This window comes from Chaetodon auriga, chromosome 22, assembly GCF_051107435.1.
Source record: "Chaetodon auriga isolate fChaAug3 chromosome 22, fChaAug3.hap1, whole genome shotgun sequence".
Taxonomy (NCBI): domain Eukaryota; kingdom Metazoa; phylum Chordata; class Actinopteri; order Chaetodontiformes; family Chaetodontidae; genus Chaetodon; species Chaetodon auriga.
In genome coordinates, this window is record NC_135095.1 from 1,466,446 (window position 1) to 1,487,502 (window position 21,057).

At 39.3% G+C, this 21,057-nt stretch overlaps 1 protein-coding gene across 1 annotated transcript in view; it reads right to left on the minus strand.

Annotated features, from left to right (window-relative positions):
* Positions 1–21,057, minus strand: part of large1 (LARGE xylosyl- and glucuronyltransferase 1) — a 101,816-nt gene that overhangs the window by 48,543 nt on the left and 32,216 nt on the right. The window contains exon 3 of the mRNA XM_076722074.1: positions 2,360–2,658. Within this exon, the coding sequence (XP_076578189.1) occupies positions 2,360–2,658 (299 nt within the window). The remainder of the gene's footprint in view (positions 1–2,359; positions 2,659–21,057) is intronic.

Genomic DNA, 21,057 nt, shown 5'->3' on the forward strand with positions numbered 1-21,057 from the left:
TCTTCCCTGCTTCCTTTTTCCCTGGGTTTATTTTTAATGTTGCTCTCACACCCTGAACATTTTCAGGGTTGTAAGGATGTCAGAGTGAGTCTACAGCCATGCTAGCAGCTCTTTGAGGCCATACACCACAGCAGTGGTTTGAGCGAAATGCTAATTTCATCATGCTAATATGCTCACAATGACAATGCTAACATGCTAGTACAATGTTTACCATGTTTTGCAAATTCTCAATAAACACAAATCACAGCTGAGGCTGATGGGAGTGCCATTATTTTATATTATATTGTTATATTTTTTGAAGTATCAGTCAGAAGTCAGAAGATTGCCACCCTTCACCCTCAAGGGGACATGAAGGTCCAAACAAAATTCTATGGCAATCCATCCAATAGTTGTCAGTTAGGACTGAAGTGGTGGACCAACGTATCACCACTGCCATCCCCAGATCCATGTTGCTAATGTGGCCAAAAACAACACCTAGTTTGTAAGGAAATGTGTGTACAATGAAATGATTTTCACATAAATACTCACAAGTGCTGTGCTCATACAACTGAGCCAGTATCCTGAGTCTGTACCAAGTCAACTGACTACCTGAAAGCAGACTGTTCCAGTCATCCAGACAAACTCCCACTGAGCTAAAAGGTGCTGTGGTGCTATGAGGTACCGTCAGTGTGGGATCGCAGCATGGCTGTGTTAAGTGCTCACATTATCCAGCATCCAGCACATTATGCTAACAGCAAACCAATGCCATCACTGCTGACAGTTAGGTTAATAGGTGGCTAAACCCAAGGTATAATATCGCCTCACAATGTTCTCGGAGTAACCTGGTTCCTGTAAAACATCTGCGAGGTCATGTTTCAAGATTCAAGATTCAAGATTCAAGATTGCTTTTATTGTCATTGAGCATAGCCATGTCAATGAAATTTTTGTTGCAACCCCCGTGTGAAAAAGAAAAGATAATAAAATAAGATAAAATAGAATAAGATGAACAAACAAACAAAAACGTAAACACGGGAGCCACGAGCCGCTGCGTCTGCACGCGCCGCCATCTTAATTGATGTTTCATGTTGCATTATTGAACAAAAAAGGCTTTGAATGGTGTGTTACCAATGGAACATTTTGTGGTTTTAATAAAAGCAGTGTCAATTTCAACAAGAATTTTCCATGTAGTTTTAGTCTTAGTTGCTTGCTGAAAACTGTGGTTGGCTTTAAGTCACATTTCAGTCTTTATGGCTTGCTTTTTTTTTTGTCAGGATTTAGTCAGTGGAATTTTAGTAGAATTTTGTTGTTGTTCTATTCACAATTTTCTCAGACAGTTTCATGATACTGTATTGGATTTTGCTGAAAGATATTTCTCCTGGCTGTAAAAATTGCAATGAGAAGTAAGCACACTCATGGAAAACGAATGCCTTTTTCTAAGTTTGTTAGAAAAAAGTGCAATGCATATATTCCTATACATATATTTCGTTCACACGATCCTCTCTGGCCTCTGCATGTTTGGTTGCACGAAACAATCTCATCCACAACATTACTAATGTTACAGATGGTATAGTATTCAAATCTTCAGCCTGTGAACGATTCCACCGTCACCGCTGCATATGATGAATTATAATAAAGGTCACAGCCTTCCACTGCCTTATTGTAATGTTTATTATCTGACAAAACAGCTTTTTATATATTTTTGAGTTCATCTACTAAAATTGGTGCAGTGTTTCACTCAAACTCTGATTTAAATCAGCAGTTGTATAAACGATGTATAAACTGCGTCTTTAAGGCAGATGAGCATTGTCTGGGAAATATCACATTTATTCACTTTACGAGGAGCTAAAATTAATACCAAATCATGTTAAATGTTCGCCAAATGAGTCAGTGTCTGTTTTTTTTAGTAGGAGTAGATGTTTACTGTAAGCTCGCCTTCATTAAATTCAACAATGTCCTGGTGGAGCATAGCAAGCTCATTGCTAATGTGCTCTGAATCCACAAAAAACTTTGAGCTAATTTGGTCATGAAAGGGAATTAACATACTGTTACTGTCACCAAGTTAATCCACATCCATAATAGATATTCATCTTGGTAGACGCTGTGGGATGGCGTGTCGTCAGATGACTTTTCAAATTGTTTGTTGTTTCTTCTTCCCATAATGCATACATGACATGCACCAAGCACAAACAAAAATTAATAGTGAGAACGATGAATTTTTGTTGTCAATATTTTTTTCCTATGTTGTTGTTATAATTTAATCATAAAATGAAAGGATGTTAATGAATACCCATCAGAATTCCCATCGACAAAATTAAAACTTATCAAAGGGGTATTTTTTCCTAAAAACAGCTATGACAACTGTACATTAAACATATCTCACCTCACACTTATCCACCGCTGGCTGCTGCACACAATCTGAGCTGTTTCCCACTGTCGCAATTTTCTGGCCTTCATTGTCGCCAGTGCCCTCCTCTGAATGGGTTCGGCTTTGGTTGCCATGGTGACCACCATTAGGAAGGCGTGCAGACGGGCTCCTGGGAGGCCGGCTGAGCTCCCGGCGCAGTGCCCGGTTCTCTTCTTCCACTGCCCGGACCCGTAGCTCTAAGGCCTGCTGCTCACTGGCTCCGCCCACTGGTGCTGACGACTGGGATTCCAATGGAGACAGGGGGAGGGGCTTCACTGTGGGGGTAAGGACAGGAAGACATTGATTTAATATGAGGATTGATTTTAAAACTAAAAAAATGTGTGAGCGATATGGACTGAATATGGAAGACTTTATAGTAAGGGTCATTTTATATTACAATATCAAAATGATGTATCAGCGTGAAATATCATTGTGTAAGTTTTTTCGTTTGTTTGTTTGTTTTACACAAATCCAACTAAGAACCCTCTGAATCTGATATGTTCACAAATGATCTAACTCAACAAAGCAAAGATATTAGAAACACTGAGGTGATGAGCCCAAATTATTTCAGCACAAGTCTACGACACCACCAAATTTTTGAGGAGACCTCAATGAGAATGTATGTAAAATTTTGTGCTTGTACACACACACACACACACACACACACACACATATTTATATATATACACATATGTACATATATTCATATTGTGTGGATTGATTTAACTGCTAAATTTGATCTTCTGATCTTCTTCGACTGTTCGTGACTGATCAGTGCAAGCCTCAACATATTTTTATTAGTTTATCTGCGTTGACAGGTCTAGCTTTGTAGAATCTGTATATATCTATCTATATCTATTTTCTGTTTAATTAAATGTGTAAAACATTTTTCCAAAGGTCTGGTCACGAATGTTACATCTGGTCTGCGACACACACCAGTTTTCTTGCTCTTCCCTTAAATGAACCTGACGCAGTATTTCATTGTGCTGTGCACATCATTACAAGAGTAACATACATATATCATAACACTATATGAAAAAGGTTGCTCCTCTCTCTAAACAAGAAACCTATATCAATAACATGATTTTTAGAACGGTCTCCGGCAAAAGCTGCCTGAGTATCCCATCTCTTCTCAAATTTAAACCCACTGCTCACTAGACCAGATCTCAAGCCTATTGAACTCTAAATCCCACTCCTCCTCCTCCTCCTCCTCCTCCTCCTCCTCCTCCTACTTTGCACCTTAAAAAAGGAATGAATAACAGAGGGTGTCAAAACTTGAATGTCTTAAATATAAATAAACTTTCCCAACTTTCAATTTTTAAATCTATACAGTGTTGTCTGTGATGCTGTATTTGCATTTGTTATGTCTGGCAGCGTTCTTTGCGTGTTATCCACTTGTGTTTGTCTTGTTATGTTCATTGTTTGTATGTGTACTTTTGCTGAGTGGTTATGTTTGATTTTCTTTCTCTATGCTGGACTTAGGTCTCATCTGCAAAAGAGATCTTGACTTCTGAATAAACAAAGGTTATAAATAACTAACTTTGTGGCAGACTCAGTTTAAAAGTCATCCTCTGCTTGTTTAACATGCATTCCCAGCCTCAGTTCACAAGCTGATGCAAAATAATGTTCTTTATATCACAGTATTAAACCGCTGAGTGTTAGTAGTCATAGTAATCTTCATTGGACAATGGTAAAAATATACCTTTTTAATCAATCTCGGTGAATTCAATTTATTTTACATATGCAGGCCAGAAATAGACAGGTACACAAACAGGACCTACACTATACATAAGCATTAATGTATGAAGAGAGTGACGGGGCTCCCACATAACCAGGCACAATCAGCAGTTAAGGATTCACTGCTTTGCTTAAAAGCACCTCAGCAGTGCCCAGGATATGAAATGGAACCTCTCCAGCCACCAGTCCGCACTCATACTGACTGGTCAGCACTGGATTTGAACCATTTACCCTCTGGTTCCCAAGCCAAGTTCCCATGGACTGAGTAACTGCCATCATCAAAATTCCTCTCCAGCAATCAAATGTGTTTAATAGTTGATTTGTGATGAATTTCCCTTTAATAGAGAAACACAATGAGAATCTCAATGAGTATATGAAGTTTTACATGTAGGAGCTACATCAAAGAGCTGATGCATCTCAAGACCGAGAGTACACAGATATCTTTCAATCAATACTGTCAGTACTAACAGCAGGGCAGTCTGCACTCGTGTATCTAATCCATGTCAGTAGTAATTTCCTCTGCTCCTCTACAACTGCTTCAAATATGAACAGGCAGCCGTGAATCCTCTCTCTCTTTCTCCAGTACACCTTAGAAACTTCAGTTCCTTCAGGGGTGAGAGAAGCCTTGGTTGATGATAATTAAAGAATACACTAGGTTCTCCGATTAGAATCTAACAGGATAAAACAGCCTTGGAGAACTCAGAATACATGTCATAGTATACTCTTATTGCAGTTATTGCTCAAATCACAAGTATTGATCAGTATTGGAAATAGATGGTTGTCAAACCAATTGCTTTAAAACCAACTGGGAGACTCTTGTTCCCCTTTTGACTCAGGCTTTAAAATAACATTCTTGTACTGAAGGGTACTGAAGGGAGAAAATGGCAAAAAACTCCAGCACATGTAAAAGCTTTTTCATTTTATTTTATTTATTTATTGACCTCTAAATACAACGTGGAACGAATTGAAGTCATGTCACAGAACTTCTCATTGGTCTTGGCTTTGCTGTCCAATCAGGTATTGGTCTTTGAGGTCCAAAAAAGGTGTCTCTGAAGGTTATTGCTGAAAATATCACTGGATCATGTGTTCTATCATGCCTATATACCCCACTGTTTCAGCCCTCTTCTCAATGGGCTGTTTCTGTGTCTTTAACTTGCCCATGCCCCTCTCTAGAACGGGTCGTGGCTTTCCCGCTATACCTTGATAACCCTTGATACTATGGTTATTTATATATGTTTATATCTATATCTATCTATATATATAGATCTATATAAATGTGTGTGTGTGTGTGTGTGTATGTGTGTGTTTATATATATATATATATAAACACACACATACACACACACACACACACACACACACAGATACATACATACAAAAGTATTAACGATCTTTAGTAGGTTTTCAGAAAGCAAGGCTGTGTGCAGTGTTTCATAAACTACTTGTGCTCCATCTCCACATACCTCGTCGTTACCTGTTACAAAGTTCCAACATGATGTCTGTTTTAAGTTAATTTAATTCAAATTTTGCAAATCCTACTGCTCATTCATCTCTGCTTGTCCTATGTGTCAGGTATTGGTATTGAGTTTTAAGCTTTATATTTTGATGAAATGTTCAATGTGTGAAAATGGCTACAGAAACTGAGGTATAGAGCAGGAAGTGCTCTTTTATCTCATCTTAGTTGCAGTCTGTATGATTACAGGTAATACTGAGAGTAATTGCTTTACATTACTTCAGTGGGCATGACTTCACAATGGTCACAACACAACACTAATGGTGTTAACACGCATTTTGTCCCAACATATGATAATAACATGATAATTTCGGCACCAAAAAGCCATGATAACAAAAAATAATTACAAAAAATAGCTCAAGCCTTCACTGTCAGGAGCTGTTGATTAAATATCTTCCAGTTCTTTCCGTTACACTCATTTGTTACAGGTATCTAGCCTATACGGGGATGTATTTGTGGCAGATCTTGTTGGAACAGGATCTGAGACCTCCCAGATTGAGACTAGTACCTTTTTCATTGGATCAAAATCTATAAATGAATTTTTTGTAGTATTTAATGATATAGTCCCACAGCTAAGGCAGTGGGCCTTTTTTGCTGTGAAATGGAGAAATGAACATCCTAAATCTGGGATCTGTGTGTAGGTGTGGAGCTGTCATAGTACTGAAGAGGAGATGAGATTGATACAAAGGCAGACCATGTCACTTCTTTCTGTTTCTTAACCACAGTTCTATTTACCTACATAGCATTCCAGGAAATGGAAACAATGTTTTTAAGGCACAAAATAAAGGATGATGCCTAACATCTTCATGTTACAATAGACAGTGAGGAAAATAAGGAAGGAAATAAGGAAATAAAAATGATGAAAGTGAGGTAGATTAGCTAAATTTTAGTGTGCAATATGGTCATCTAGCTGGGGGTTGGTCATCTAGCTTGAATCCCCATAGGACATCAGCCGGGGACGTACTGGTATTTCGGGACTCACATTTTCTGAAACGCAGAGCAAGCAAAAAAGAGAGAGGATGATGTGTTCTCATATTTTGGGGGTGTCCAGACACATTTTTGTTGAAAAACCATGAAAACGTGTATTTAGCTATAACGCCTTTCATGAAGTGACATATTTTTGTTTTCCTTCTGATTTAATGTCCCCTGTAAGATATGAAGGCAGACAGTTTATACATGGGCCCTTCCAACCATGGAAAGCTCTCTCCTGCAGAACCAAAGCACCTTCTGGACTCCATTTTATCCAAGCTGTAATTAATTTGCAGAGTGGATTTGCTGGGCCTAATCCTACTGAACTGGACTCAATGACCATTTGCTTGTGCTACTCAGAGATTGCATATGGCATTTTCAGGGCAGCAGATGCACCTGGTCTTTTATGCAGCCAAGCCAATTCATTTGGCTTTTAGGCATTTATCATGAAAGTCATCATCTACATGCAAACAAAAGCCTCAGTGAAACACATGAATCAAATTTTCACAGTAGTGGAGGAGGAGGTTTTGTGATTCATATCTTAATTGGTTATTTGGTTTAAAAATGATCTGGTTAATAAAATAGTAAAAATAAAAACAGTAAAAATAATAAAAATATATAAATCCATACATACATCCAGCATCTTTTCCATAGGAGCTATATGTTTATAGGGGTCACTCCAGCTCAAGCTTTTGCGCCAGTAGACAGAGTCCTATCTCATCCATTCGTTTTGGTTCTGGGGCCAGAAGACTACCAGGATCTACAATATGAAATGTGGAAGGAGACTATGTGGAGTTTATTTTTTCCATGAGACTACTTTCATAGTAAGAAAACAGCTGACAATTTTTGATTATTGGATGGTCTATGATTTTAAGGTTAGTCTGGCACAGGCTGAGATGCTGTATGGTAGTAACACGTGTGTCTTCCTTTTGGCATGTTGACAGTGTCTCTGCTTCTGGTCCAGCATTGTGTGGTTCTGTATTTCAGCAGGAATGATGGTCTGCTGTTGATGTTGTTTGTGTTTGTGAGTGTGAAACACAAGTAGTGAAAACAAAAAAGAAAAAAAAAAAAAAAGAGAGAGACCTTCAAAGCCAGCCAACTTTCACACCTTCATAGAACTGACGAACACTGTGTAAACTCTACTTTTTAGTTTCAGAAGTTACTGAAAGTGTTGGATGCTTTAAGACGTGCATGTATGCAGGTAAGAGTTGGGGTTGGGGGGGCCTGGCTTGTCTTGGACACAGGCAAGGGGGGCTTCAAGGAAAAAAGGTTGGGAACCACTACATTAATGCATGCCCCCTTCAGAAGCTGAAAAAAGCTCAAAACATTGGTTTTGCCTTGGGCAAACACTTTCTCCTTCCGGACAGGTAGGCGTGAGATCACAAAAATGCCTTTGAAGATACAGTCTGCTGCTGTTGGTGAAAAGGTGAACAGAACAGGTAACGTTTGGATTTTCCTTTAAGGCTTATGTAGGGAACATTATGTGACTAACTCACGGAGTAACGTGCAGAGGGTTGAAATTACAATGGGGCTAAGTTGAGGCAGGAAATGGGTTTAAAGACAGTTTGGGTAACAATTTTAATTTTCACCTGCATTTTCAAAGTGTGACAAATGTGGAGGTTTGTTTTCAACCTGTCTGACTGCTTGTGCCTTCTGATCAATCAGGCTAAATTACTTTTCAGTTTTCACTGACAAGACTCAAGTACAACCTTCATCGCCAAAAAGTTGTGATGCTATGTAAAACATTAATGAAATAGAATGTAATAATTAACAGTACACAGACAATATATTTAATGTTTTACCTTATCAACTTCATTGATTTTTATCAATATATGCTCATCCTGAATCTGATGCCAGCAACAACAAACATGTGAACTGATGATACTAAAACAAGTAATAGTATCATGTATGAAAAGGGGATCCTTGAAAGGCTCAGTCATTCACAAGCAAGGATTGGATGAGGTTTGCTACTTTGTGAAACACATGATTGTTTGAAGGATATTACTCCATGGGCTTGGGAGCATTATGTAAAAAAAAACGTCAGGAAACAGTTCATTTGCGAATTTTTTATCTATGTTTCACATAGAGACCCAGGTTTTTTGCAATAGGGTTGTACCTTGGTATGCTAACCTATAAACCTGATGTGACGCTTGATAAGCATTATGGCAGCATTATTGATGGCCATCTGTGTACCCAACACACTGTGTCAGCTGCCTGATCTTGGCAATGACAGTGATGTTATGATCCGGATGGTATCATGCAAGGACTCACACCAGCATACTGAAATGAGTGACCTTCAATGTTGTTGGACGGTTAGATGGATATTATGACAGCTGCTTACAGGAATGAATACTTCAACACTATTCATTTATTGTACACACAATGCATCATGTGTAGAATCAGTTAGTATTTACTTTACTGTACTGCCACTGCAGTATGTGTGGATGCTAGATCTGGATCCTTTCATTTTAACATTGTTTGGTTAAAAAGGTTTCATAGTCAAGCAAAGTTAGATTGCATGAGGGCATTTCTGAACATATCCTGTTTAGTAGTAATCTCTAATAACTGATGTAACATGAGATACTGTTTCTGTTGACACTAGTATACACTGTAGTAGCGTTGTAATATTTTTTTTCATTAACCATGTTGGTACAATTCACATTGTTTGCAAGTATTGGGCTCGTCTGTTTTTAGCCTATATTTCAAGCATGCTGTTTTACTGATGTGCAAGAAATAAAGTGGGAAAAAATTGTACTTTGTTATGTCCAATCATTCCAGGAGTTTTTGATCTACTGATCAATTACAGCACATGTGTTCAATTATTTCTGTACGTTTATATAATACAGTACCACTTGTATGTTTGTTCAATCAGCAATTGTTAAAGTCCCTCTATGCTTTTATCTTGCTCCTATAATTGAATGTTTGAGTTGGACAGAAGGAAGCTTTTTTCACATTCATCTGCTGAAAATGGAAAGTGTCTCTGTGCTCACTGAAAATCCAATTTTAAGAGTATAGTCAAAAGTAGGAGTCTCCTGTAAGTAAATGTTTGAAATGACACATATCTGTGTAATCATAGAGTCAAGATTTTTTAATGAGGGAGGAGTAGATGCAATTTTAGGGATTTTAAGAAGTAATACAAATTTGTGGAAAAACCACAAATTCATTATTAGTGCAGTGTTTCATATATATCTTAAAACATATCTAGAGGGAATCTTTAAGATACAACCCAAGGACATTAGACTGAAACACCAGCAAAGCCTTTGTTATTAAAATAATTCTGAGTGGACACTTTCAGCCCCAGATAGATTGTGACCTGTGGTTTTGAAGGACTTTGACAGATCAAGAAAGAAAGTAGCGCAAAGTTTATTTTTAATCTAAGATGGTAAAAACTGTCACTGAAAACCAGAGTATTGAAATGTGTTGTGTTGTGCTCAAGCCTGAATCCAGACGTGTAGTGTTTTAAAACAGAGTACATGTGTAATTGAATGTGTTCTAAAATTATGGCAGGAAAGAAGGAAAACTGGTCGGTAAGATTAACAGAGTTTGCAGATGGTGCCTGTCTATTTATTGTAAAAGGTACAAGGCAAGTTTCCCATACATTTATTTATTTGTGATGGCCTGCCACAATATCAACACTGAACGCCACATATTGATTTTCTATTTTTGGAGCTGTGTGCTAGCTCTCTCTCACAAACACGTTTTGTTTTTCCCACAAACAGGCTTTGAGAGAACAATGCCATCCATGATGGATGAACTAGTAGACAATTTCCCTTTGAGCTACCCCTCCTGTCTAGTGACAATTACCCAGAGACAGAGAGAGGGAGAGAGAGTGGGGGGAGAGAGAGAGAGAGAGAGAGAGAGAGAGAGAGAGAGAGGCTTGTGAGTGCACCTGGTAGGTGTGATGTCATTCGGTGGCATATAAGGCTTTGATTGTCCTGATAGGATATGTTCTTAACAACAAGCTTCCTTCATACGCTGCTCACCTGCTGTTGCGAGAGCGGAATTGTCTGTGAAAAAATCTAAAATGAGAGTTGTTTTTTGGGCGACTTCATGAAACGAATTGCTGACACATATAGGGAGAGAAACAAAAAGAGGGGGATGTAAACCAGTCTGTGTGTAGTAACAGACCTGTGTGTGTGTGTGTGTGTGTGTGTGTGTGTGTGTGTGTGTGTGTGTGTGTGTGTGTGTCTCATATTCATGAGATGAATGTGAATAAATTATGAGTTGGAATTTTTAGTTAATTTGGCTGGTCACCTCCCAAGGAAGCATATTTAGTCTGGACTAAGCATCCAGGCCACTTTTTCTCATCAGATTCTGTACATCCCAGCTGAAACATATCTTGTCCATCTCAAATAAACAACTGGTTCTGCTTCATCACATTGGACTTTAGACTAAGGTTAGGATGCTAGCGTCTTTGAATAATGCAGCAGGACAATGATCCGAGACCAGCCAGGGCAAAATGTCCTTGACAGACTAAGTCAAACATCTGACCTCAATCAGACTGACCCGGTCGTGAGGCCAAAAGCCCCCAAAGCAAGTGAAGAAGTAAAGACATCTGCTGATGTTTATGGGTTGTAGACTTCAGTCATCAACGGTGAAGAACTTGCAATGAAATATGTAATATTGCAATTCATGACTTCACTTTATATTAACTTATAAAATTACTTTCTGAGCCCTATAACTGGTGAAACATGTATTACAAGGGCTTTGATTCTTACATTCATCAACTGTGGCTCTAAACACTGGTTCCATTTCCTTCAGAATGTGGCCTCACACTGTAATAAATAAACTCATATGGGAGAGACGTAAAATTCTTAAAGCCATCTTGACTTTGTTGTTTTAGTTCAAAATATATCAGCCATATAAACAAACACTGTTCTGAGTTTTAACTTTGTGGTATTTCTATTGGTTTAATGAGTCATTCTAAAAGTCTGTGGCCAGGACAAGTAATGCCTTATGTATTACATTTTTAGTGGTGAGTCTCCTATGTGTACACAAAATCCTTTTCTTTTCTATTCAGCTTACCTTACACTTTAGTTTCACAAGCACCGATAGAGGACCCAACCTCAAAAATATGACTTCTTATAAGACAGTTACTCGTTTTTCAATAGACTGTTTTACTGTTGGTAAGCAATGCGACGTCAGTCGATGTGCTTGGCAGCAGTAAAACAAAATGGCAGTGGTACAGTCCTACCTGGAGTTGCTGTGTCCCAGAGATCGGGAATGCTACCTCTAAAAATTAATTTTAAGTGACGGAGAAAGACTTAGAGATCCATATTCAATTCCAGATAGGGAATGGCTGGATGATTTAACTAAATGGCCAGCAATCGAGTGGCTGGACATATATTGTTTCCCGGTCAAAAAACCTAGCGTCTACACCAAGGAGAAGCTGGGCGCGTACAAATCACTGGACACTTACAACTACGTTGTCTGTGGACATGTTCAGGATGTGAAGTACAGTGACCTAAATAAGGAGTTTTGTCTCCTGAAGGCTGAAGTGCTTCCAAGTAAACGACAAGGACACAAAGCCCTCATGTACCAGGTGTGGGTAATCCTACACAAACACAGGCACTTTGTCTTGAATTGCACATGCATGGCAGGGTAAGTAAGTCAAAAGGCTAGGGCACCTTCAGGCAGCGGCCTAAGTCAGGGAGTGCAGCGTCAGAACCAGATATTAGACGGACTTACTTTATTGATCCCAACTGTTACTTTATTGATCCCAATTTGGGACATTATTCTAATATCTATATCTTGCTATGTTAGAAATGTGAAGAGGTGTGTGGTTTTGGAGTATTATGGAGTTACAACAAAATTCTGACCTGTTCAATTGATATTTGTTGATGTGGTAAAAAATTAAGTTTTTATTGTTCTTTCATCAGAGCTTACAGATGTTGACATCCTGGAACTCTGTGAATTTGCACCCCATGCTGCTGTTCTCACGAGTATGGACACCAGTGACACGGACACGGCTTCAACCGACGAGGACGACATGGCTGACATGCCGGAGCCGCTGACCACTGTCTTGATGCAACACTAAGGGACCTCCCACTCCAAGACCTTACTTCAAGGTGTTAAGATATATTTCACAGACTATCTCAACGACTGAGACCTGATCAATGTGAGAGGCTAGAAATGGCAACAAAGCAGCAGTTGAAGTCCAGGGACTGGCACGCCCACAGAGCTGGCAGAATAACAGACACCATATTCCACCGCATGGTCAAAATTACTGAGACGACAATGAAGACAACCCCGATGAAGATCATGCACTACAGTGAAAAGACTTAACTGTCCCATCTGTAGTGTGGGGTAATAACATGGAGGACATTGCAAGATAAGCCTACTTCAAAGAAATGTCCAAAATACACCAAGACCACCAGGTGAGACACTGTGGCCTTGTGCTGCGACCAGGCGAGCCACACTTGGGGTCATCACCAGATGGAATCGTCACATGCACCTGCTGTGGGAAAGGGGCACTTGAAATAAAGTGTCCGTGATGGCCTTCAGGGATACACTGAGGACAAGCAATTCTGCCTGGATGAATCTTCACAACTGAAGAAGTCTCATCAGTGTCACCACCAGACACAGCTCCACATATTTGTATGTGATGTCAATCACTGCGATATTGTGTTGTGGACGAAGCAGGAGGTCATAGTTCAGAGCATATACACAGATGAAGACTTGTTGCGAGAGGCCATGCCAAAGGCTAAAGATTTCTTCATCTGAAATGTGTTGCCTGAACTGCTCACAAGAAACCATGACCCTGCCTTGGAAACACCGAAAGCCTGAATGCATTGTGAAAAGCCAGACTATGGTAAGACGATAGACCATGTCCGATGTGACAGCCACTTCCAGTGCAGCTGTGCGGAAATGAAGAGAAAGCTGCCAAATTGGCTCTGTAAGCAGTGCAAGAGGTAAGAATTCTGTTGTGACCATTACATCGCCTTTGTAGTACGTAAGTAGTACTGTAGGCATAATAAAGAACACCACAAATACTGTGGATCATTTATTTGTTAGAACATCATTTAAAGATTACATTTAAATTCAATAATATTACACTCAAATGCAAGTATTTTAACAATGCAATCAGGTTCCATGATCAAATTAACATTAATAATTCATACAAGAACAAATAGATCAATAATGCTTATAGCAGGAATGATATTTAAACAGTGGACAATTTAACAATAACAAATCTATCCTACATGTTCTCTGCTTCTTTTGCCCCTCTGTTCTCCCATCCCCACCTCTCCCTCCAGATCAGACCCTCTCCCTGGTCGCAGACTGAAGCTATCGTGCCACCCCTTTGCCCTACCATTCCCTGGACAACAATAAATGTGCCCATGCCCTGTCCTTGACCTGTTCCACGTGCATTGTATGTGAATAATTTCTGTTTAATATTCTGTGAATGTTCTATGTTCTATGTCTATGTTTGCTGTCATTCTATGTAAATAATGTCATTCTATGTGAATAAATACGCTCACCTTGGGCTTTTACCCCTAATCTGTTGCATTTAACACGATGTTATGCGATAGCTAATATTAACTAGCTAACCGCTTAGGACACTATGTTATATCAGAAATAAGCAACACAACAAAACAGATATAATTTAACTGATATAAAATGAGTTCCTAATACCCATGCATTTTTAATGATGTCGTCATTCCAGTCGACCCGCTTTATCGCTTGTAGCCACAACCTTCGTCTGTTTGCATTGAAGGGTCTTTTTCCCTTTGGAATCTGAAAAAATTTCAAAGCTTGATTTTTGCTAGCCCTGTTCTGGTATCCAACAACACAACCAGAGGACATTTTAATGGTTGGATAGGATGGAGGATGTTGACAAACGGCTTACAGGAAATAAGGTGAGGGGCGGTTCTCCTGCCAAGCTGCATGTGTATACGGTCAGTGAAAGGACGTGACGTAGGTCTGGAAACGGTCTATATTTGGTAGTCCCGAAGCATAGTGAATTTCGATACCCAGCCCTAAAGATAAACAGATGCTAGATTTCAATATCAAAAATGCAAAGAACTCATAAAAAGCATTCATTGCATATATGAGTTACCATTATCATCAGTTCCAGAGTTATAAATATTCATGTCAACATCTATGTCCTAATTATGACCGTGAAACTTGGACTTAATATGCAATACTTAAGAAAGTTCATGCGGTCTAATTTATTCGACTGCTGTACCATATAATGGGCAACTAATGCCACAAACACGCAGGGTAATTTATTTGCGCTCTTTCATCTATGGGGACATTGTACTGTAGGTGTCTTTGGAACAAACACATCTCAAAACATCTGTCACAATTCATCTTAAGAGGACGTCGATGAAAATTCAGTGATAAAGCTATAAGGGGCTGACACTATCATTCATAAAAGTGTTGTGTTCCAACCAGCAAATACTATACTAGATACTAAAGACTGTTGTCTATGTCAGAGTTTCAGGAATGTTACAGAACACACCAGTAATTCTGACTTCCATTTGTGCTCTCCACCACGACGAAACACTTTTTCATTAACCTCTTCGTTTGATTTCTTATCGATTGATAATATGCCAGTTCACGCGATTACTATCCTATAGCTATCTCTGATCATGCCCCTACATCGGTTGACACCAATTTCCCTCTTGGCATAAGCCCCCTCCATGTGAGGGAAATTCAGCTCTCACTTGCTGTCAGATAGTGAGTTTAAAGACTTTGCTGGCACACAGATTCGCATATATATTGAATTCAGTGACACCCATGACAGCAGCAGTGGTACTCTGTGGGAGGCTCTCAAAGCCTCTGTGCGAGGGCAGGTCATCTCCTAAACTTCACACTTGAGAAAGATTGAAAAGGCTGGGCTGTCATAAATCACAGAAGAGCTTCTCAATCTTAATGGTAATTACTAATCCTCCCCTTCTCCCTTCCCTGCCCTTTATATAAAAAAACAGCTTGTATTACATTCAGAACATGACCTATTGATGACAGTCAGAAAATTAAGACAATCCAAACAACAGGGAGACAAAGCTGGAAGGCTCCTAGCTCAACAGGCCTGTGCAGGCAGTCCATCCAGATTAATTCCCCTAATCAAACTGTTTAATCTGTGATACAGTTGAAATGAATAGGTCTTTCACAAAATACTACATGAAACCTCCATTTCCATCTGGCCCTCGATTCCCACAATGACTCCTAAAACCCTGCAGTCATTAACACACCCCAAAATCGACAAAATCACTGCCAAGCAATTAGGTAGCCCGACCTACACCCAAGAGATACAGGAAATGATCCAATCAGTGCAAAATGGAAAGTCCCCAGGCCCTGATACATTGACTGTTTGATTTTACAAGGTGTACTATACATTATTAGTCCAAATTTTTAGATAGGATGTATAATAATTCCTTTCATCAAGGCCAATTACCTGCAACGTTGTCTATGGTCTCCATCTCTTCGCCTCTGAAGAAGATAAGACCCCATTTCTTGCAGAAGCTGTAGTCCAGATTTGCTTTTAAATGTAGGTTGTAAGATACCAGCCCTTCGGCTAGTATCTATGATACGTGATGCTTATAGGCGATCCTGGCCCCCTCTGTCTCCAAAGTGTCATGCCATCCATAATCCAAACAGGCTTAACTTAAGGGAGACATCCTTTTTCAAACAATAGAAGATTACTCCCCTCATCTAACACTCCTATAATCATAGTAGCACTCGACATGGAAAAAGGGGTTACAGGGTTACCTGTTTTCTAAAATTTGGCTTTGATTCTAAATTAACTCCCTGAATCTAACTTTTGTATGCTTCCCGTCTGGCTTCAAAGCCATGATAGCTTTGAGGGCAGCGCTCTCCGGAGCCTGATCCATAAACTCTCACTTTATGGGGATGACCTTCTCCTATATGTTTTCATCCCCATATCTTCTCAATACTGCAATACTGTCAATTGTGGATCAGTTTTGTCGTTTATTACTAGACCTCCAGAAAAGTGAATTGTTTTCTGTGAACTGGGGGCAGCACTTCCCAATTCCACTGTGCCCTTTAAAATAAGATTAGAAGGACTTAAATACTTGAGGGATTTTCAACATCTTTAAGGATTTGTTCCTCAAATATTTTCAGCCACTTCCTGATAAATCTAAATCATATTTGGTGGGGCCTCCCTTCCCCTATCCTTTGCTGGCTGAATCAATCTCAAAAATCCTGCCTATTTTTTTTTTTCTTTCTTTCTCAATGTGTTCCAGTTTGCATCACTATATCTGCTTGCATCAGTCTCAATCAGCAGCAGTTCTGATGTGTTCGTTTGAAATAACAAGTCTGCCTGTCCTGGGAGAGATCATTTCTCTAGCTCCTCAAATCTAAAGAAGGGCTACGGCTTCTGATTTTTCACCACTCAGCTGCAATCTCCCCAATCCCTGCCCACTGTGGGTCCACACTTAGATGTCCTTTTCTATCTGCTGTTTACATTCTGTGATCTGTTCTAAGCCTTCCATGATGGCCCACAAAATCTAAGACAACCCAACTGCCATGAGTACCATTAAGATTTGGTTCCGAATCAGGAAACAACATGGAGCCTCGATCCACAATTTTAAATCAATTTCAAACAATCATGTATTCTCCCCATCCTGCTCTGTACCCATCTTCTGCAGGTGGTAAACCAATGGTCTTAAAACGCTTAATGACCGTTATAAGAATGGGGTCTCCTCATCCTTTGCATCTCTGTCATTTAAATACACTTTGCCCAATAGCCATCTCTTTTGATTTTTCCAAGTAAGGGATTTTAGTCCAAAAGCAAGGTCCCCAATGCCCCAATTGGCCCCCAATTCTGAAAGTGACCAGTTTGTCAGTCTTGACTTTGATCAAAAGTGGCTGATATTTATTATCTACAGCAAAATCAACTTCCTGAGTGTGTGGCATAGGTGTCAAAGGGCCAGTGGAGTGACATTCTTAGCATGGTGTACTCTTCATGTATATTCACCAGGCATGGCCTACTGCAATGCAAAGTGCTCCACAGAGCCCAATTCACCTAGTTTAAATTAGCAAAAGTATTCCCCAATAGAAGCAATGGCAGTAATAGATGTCAGCAATCTCCGGGTGATGATATACAGTTTTGGGCATGCCTGAGGCTGACATTTGGTCCAGTTTATTTGAAACTCTTGAACAGACCCTCAGCCCAAATATAGATCCTAATCCCCTGACTGCTCTGTTTGGTCTTCCTCTAACTCAGAATATGCTCACAACAGCCTGTCGTTGCCTTTACTGTCCTGTTGGCAGGTGCTCTACCCTTCTTAAATGGAAGCATGCTTCTCCCCAACAGACCACAGGTGGATACAGGAAGTTTTACAATGCATCCATCTTGAGAAGCTAACTGGTCTGTGAAATCCTTCCATAAGACCTGGAATCCTCTTCTTGTCTATATCAGTAATCTCACTATCACTAGTGATGCTGATGTTGTGGATGCTGTTATGATCCTCCTACTGTCTTCTATACTACATGCCTCTGCCCATTTCACCTTTAGTTATTGTAATAACTATTTTTATTTTATTAATATCTCATCCTCTTTTATCAATTAGCTATTTGGTTGTTATTTACAATCATACACATTGGGGGCCCTTCTGTGTGGAGTTTGCATGTCCTTCCTTTGCCTGTATGAGTTTTCTACGGGCTCTCCAATTTGGTCCCACAGTAGATAAATATGCAGGTTAACTGATCACTCTAAATTGCACGTAGGTGTGAATGTAAATCTTTGTCTGTCTCCAGGTTTCCAGGATGTACCCTGTCTCTTGCCCACTGTCAGCTGGCAAAAGCTCCAGCCCCACTCTCACCACCACGACTCTCTGAAGGAAATGTGGTATAGCTAATGGATAATGGATGGTCAAAATGTTTTTGTACCTGTGCACAAGCCTCAATACTTGATGTACTTTTGTGAGGGCCCTGCAAGTGCACCACACTTTGGACCCAATCCCAAACGGGACCATGGAAAACCTACTTGAATCTGATGCCCATAAACTAATTTTGAAAAAAGAGAGACCTGATCCAAAGGGGGCCTGAGTACAGTCAGACCTGACCCGAATGGGCAAGAGGATAATTAGACTGATCTAAAACACAGCCAGCCCAGGCAGACCATAACAGAGGGAGAATACCAACGCCAGCAGCAACATGATGTACTGCTGCTTAACAAGCAGCTGTGGTGGAAATAGCAGCAGTAGGATAAAATAATCATTTCCTAAAAAAAACAACAATAAAGTTACAGACACAAATTTGTTCATTATGCTTTATGGACTAATTCAGAGAAACAATTGAAAGTCTAATTTTCACCTCCTTGACAAAGAATTTAACATTCTATAGTAACTGGACAATAGATGCACAGAAGATAATAATTTTCTAACCAATTAAATATCTGTGAAGGAAGTTCTAAAAACGAATTAACCGATATAAAAAGATGTTTATATGCTGGTAAATGATTTCGTAAAATATTTTTTCTTGTTGTCATTATGTTGTACCAAACAATAACAAATGTGTGTGGCAGAGGCGATGTATAGTAGGTACCAACTGCCAGTCTGTGGTAACTCCTACCACTGAAAAACAAAAAAAACTACAGCCAATGTTTCCATTAGAAGGGAAAGCATAAGCTTATGGTGAGGTAGAGAGCTGTATGTCTTCTCTGTAACTTGATTTAGCTCTGCATCAACAGGCTCAGAGACCTGAAACTGTCAAGTTCGCTGTGGCTCAAATTACAGTGTTGTGGAGTGTGCTACCTTCAAAGATGGTCATTAAATTATGGGAGAACTGGGACAAGTACAAGGTCTGATGTAATTAAAAAGTGACTGAAATAGAAACAAGAACATTTAAAGTCATGGGAAAACTATTTTATTGTTACTATGACAAATATTCTTCATGTGGCATTATGAATGAATAAAACATCATCCAACCAATCTATTTTGTTTTTCCTTTAATCTGTCTTAACTGCCTTTTACTCTTGATTTCTTAACATAACCAACAGCTGTGATTGACAACAGAGGCCCCACCACCATCTGAGTCAGAATTTGTCATTCACCTCCTGCCAAATGACCTAAACACGCATACATCAATTCCACAACTGTTGACAAAGAAAAAAGCCAAAACACAAATCCTTCATCAAATTACAGCCTGTAGGTGGACTTTGGCTTGTTGACATGGGTTAAGCAGGTTACACTAGGGAATCAAAGCTTCTTTGTTGATGTGCATTTTCCCCACAGGCCCTTTCAGAAAAGACTGCAGTGTAAATGAGTCAAGTAAGTGGCTCCAGGAAATAATACATACATCATTTGTTTGATTGCTTTATGATGTAGTTCTCAGCAGTCTGTATAGCCATGTGTGGTCTGTATAAGGGCCTAACTCATACTGATGACAAAGGAACATTAATTCCCATCTTCTCTTTTCTTATGGATATGAAAGATTTGTTGTCCATTTAGAAAAGCAGGGAACTTAAATTAATTCGGCAGAAAGGTCAAAGTAATGAAGTAATGAACAGGCGAAGTAATTAATGGGGAAGAGACAATATTTGCATATGAGGCTTTGGGAAATATCAAAGACTCGTTTAATTTCACTGAGAATTTTAAAATAAATCCTGCATTTTTCAGACCCCATTACTGCCAATTTGAATGGAATATGGGATTCATTAATCTAGTTTTCTGGGGCCAACTGTGATTTGTTTTTTAAGATGCACAAGAATAATTTAAGATAATACTCATATTCACACATTGGATTATTCATTCACAAATGCATTCCTTGTAACACTGTCTGCCCTGGAGTGGTCATTAACAGGCACGGCAATGTCTAAAAACCACACAGTATTAACATTTCCGTGGGATCCCAAAGTGGAGTGTCAAAGCATTTGTTCATTGTAACCTAAGGAAAATCATAGAAAGTTGAGATCACCATTTGATAGAATTCTGGGAAAACTCCCACCAGGTAGAAAGACTTTAGACTTTAGACTGCTTCTTTATTGATCCCTATTTGGGAAATGATTTCGTTGCAGTAGCAATTGACATACAAACAGAATGTATGCAAGAATTGTTTAAAAAAGTAACAAAAAAGTGATTAAAAAAAATACAGACAGGAATAACAGCAGTGAATTTAAGTAAATATATAGCTATATAATAAGTATTATAATGTATAATACATATTGTATAATATTATAATTATCTAATAAAAATAAAATATTACTAAGCATATAAACAAGTATTTATGGTAAAAAATTGTGCAGTTTCAGATGAAAAATAAATGTAAACCATAGACCGTATGTGCAATATTGCAGTAGGTTGGGCAGAGGGGGGTTGTGGAGGCCATTGTGGATAGTGGGGTGGCGTGAAGGGGCCGGGGAATGTAGGGCCACTCCTGGCTGTGAGCTAAACCTGTTGAAAAAGTGGTTTAGCTCATTGGCCTTCTCAAGGCTGGCAGCTGCGGGTCTGTCTCTTGCCTTGAGCCCTGTGATCATCATCTAATCATC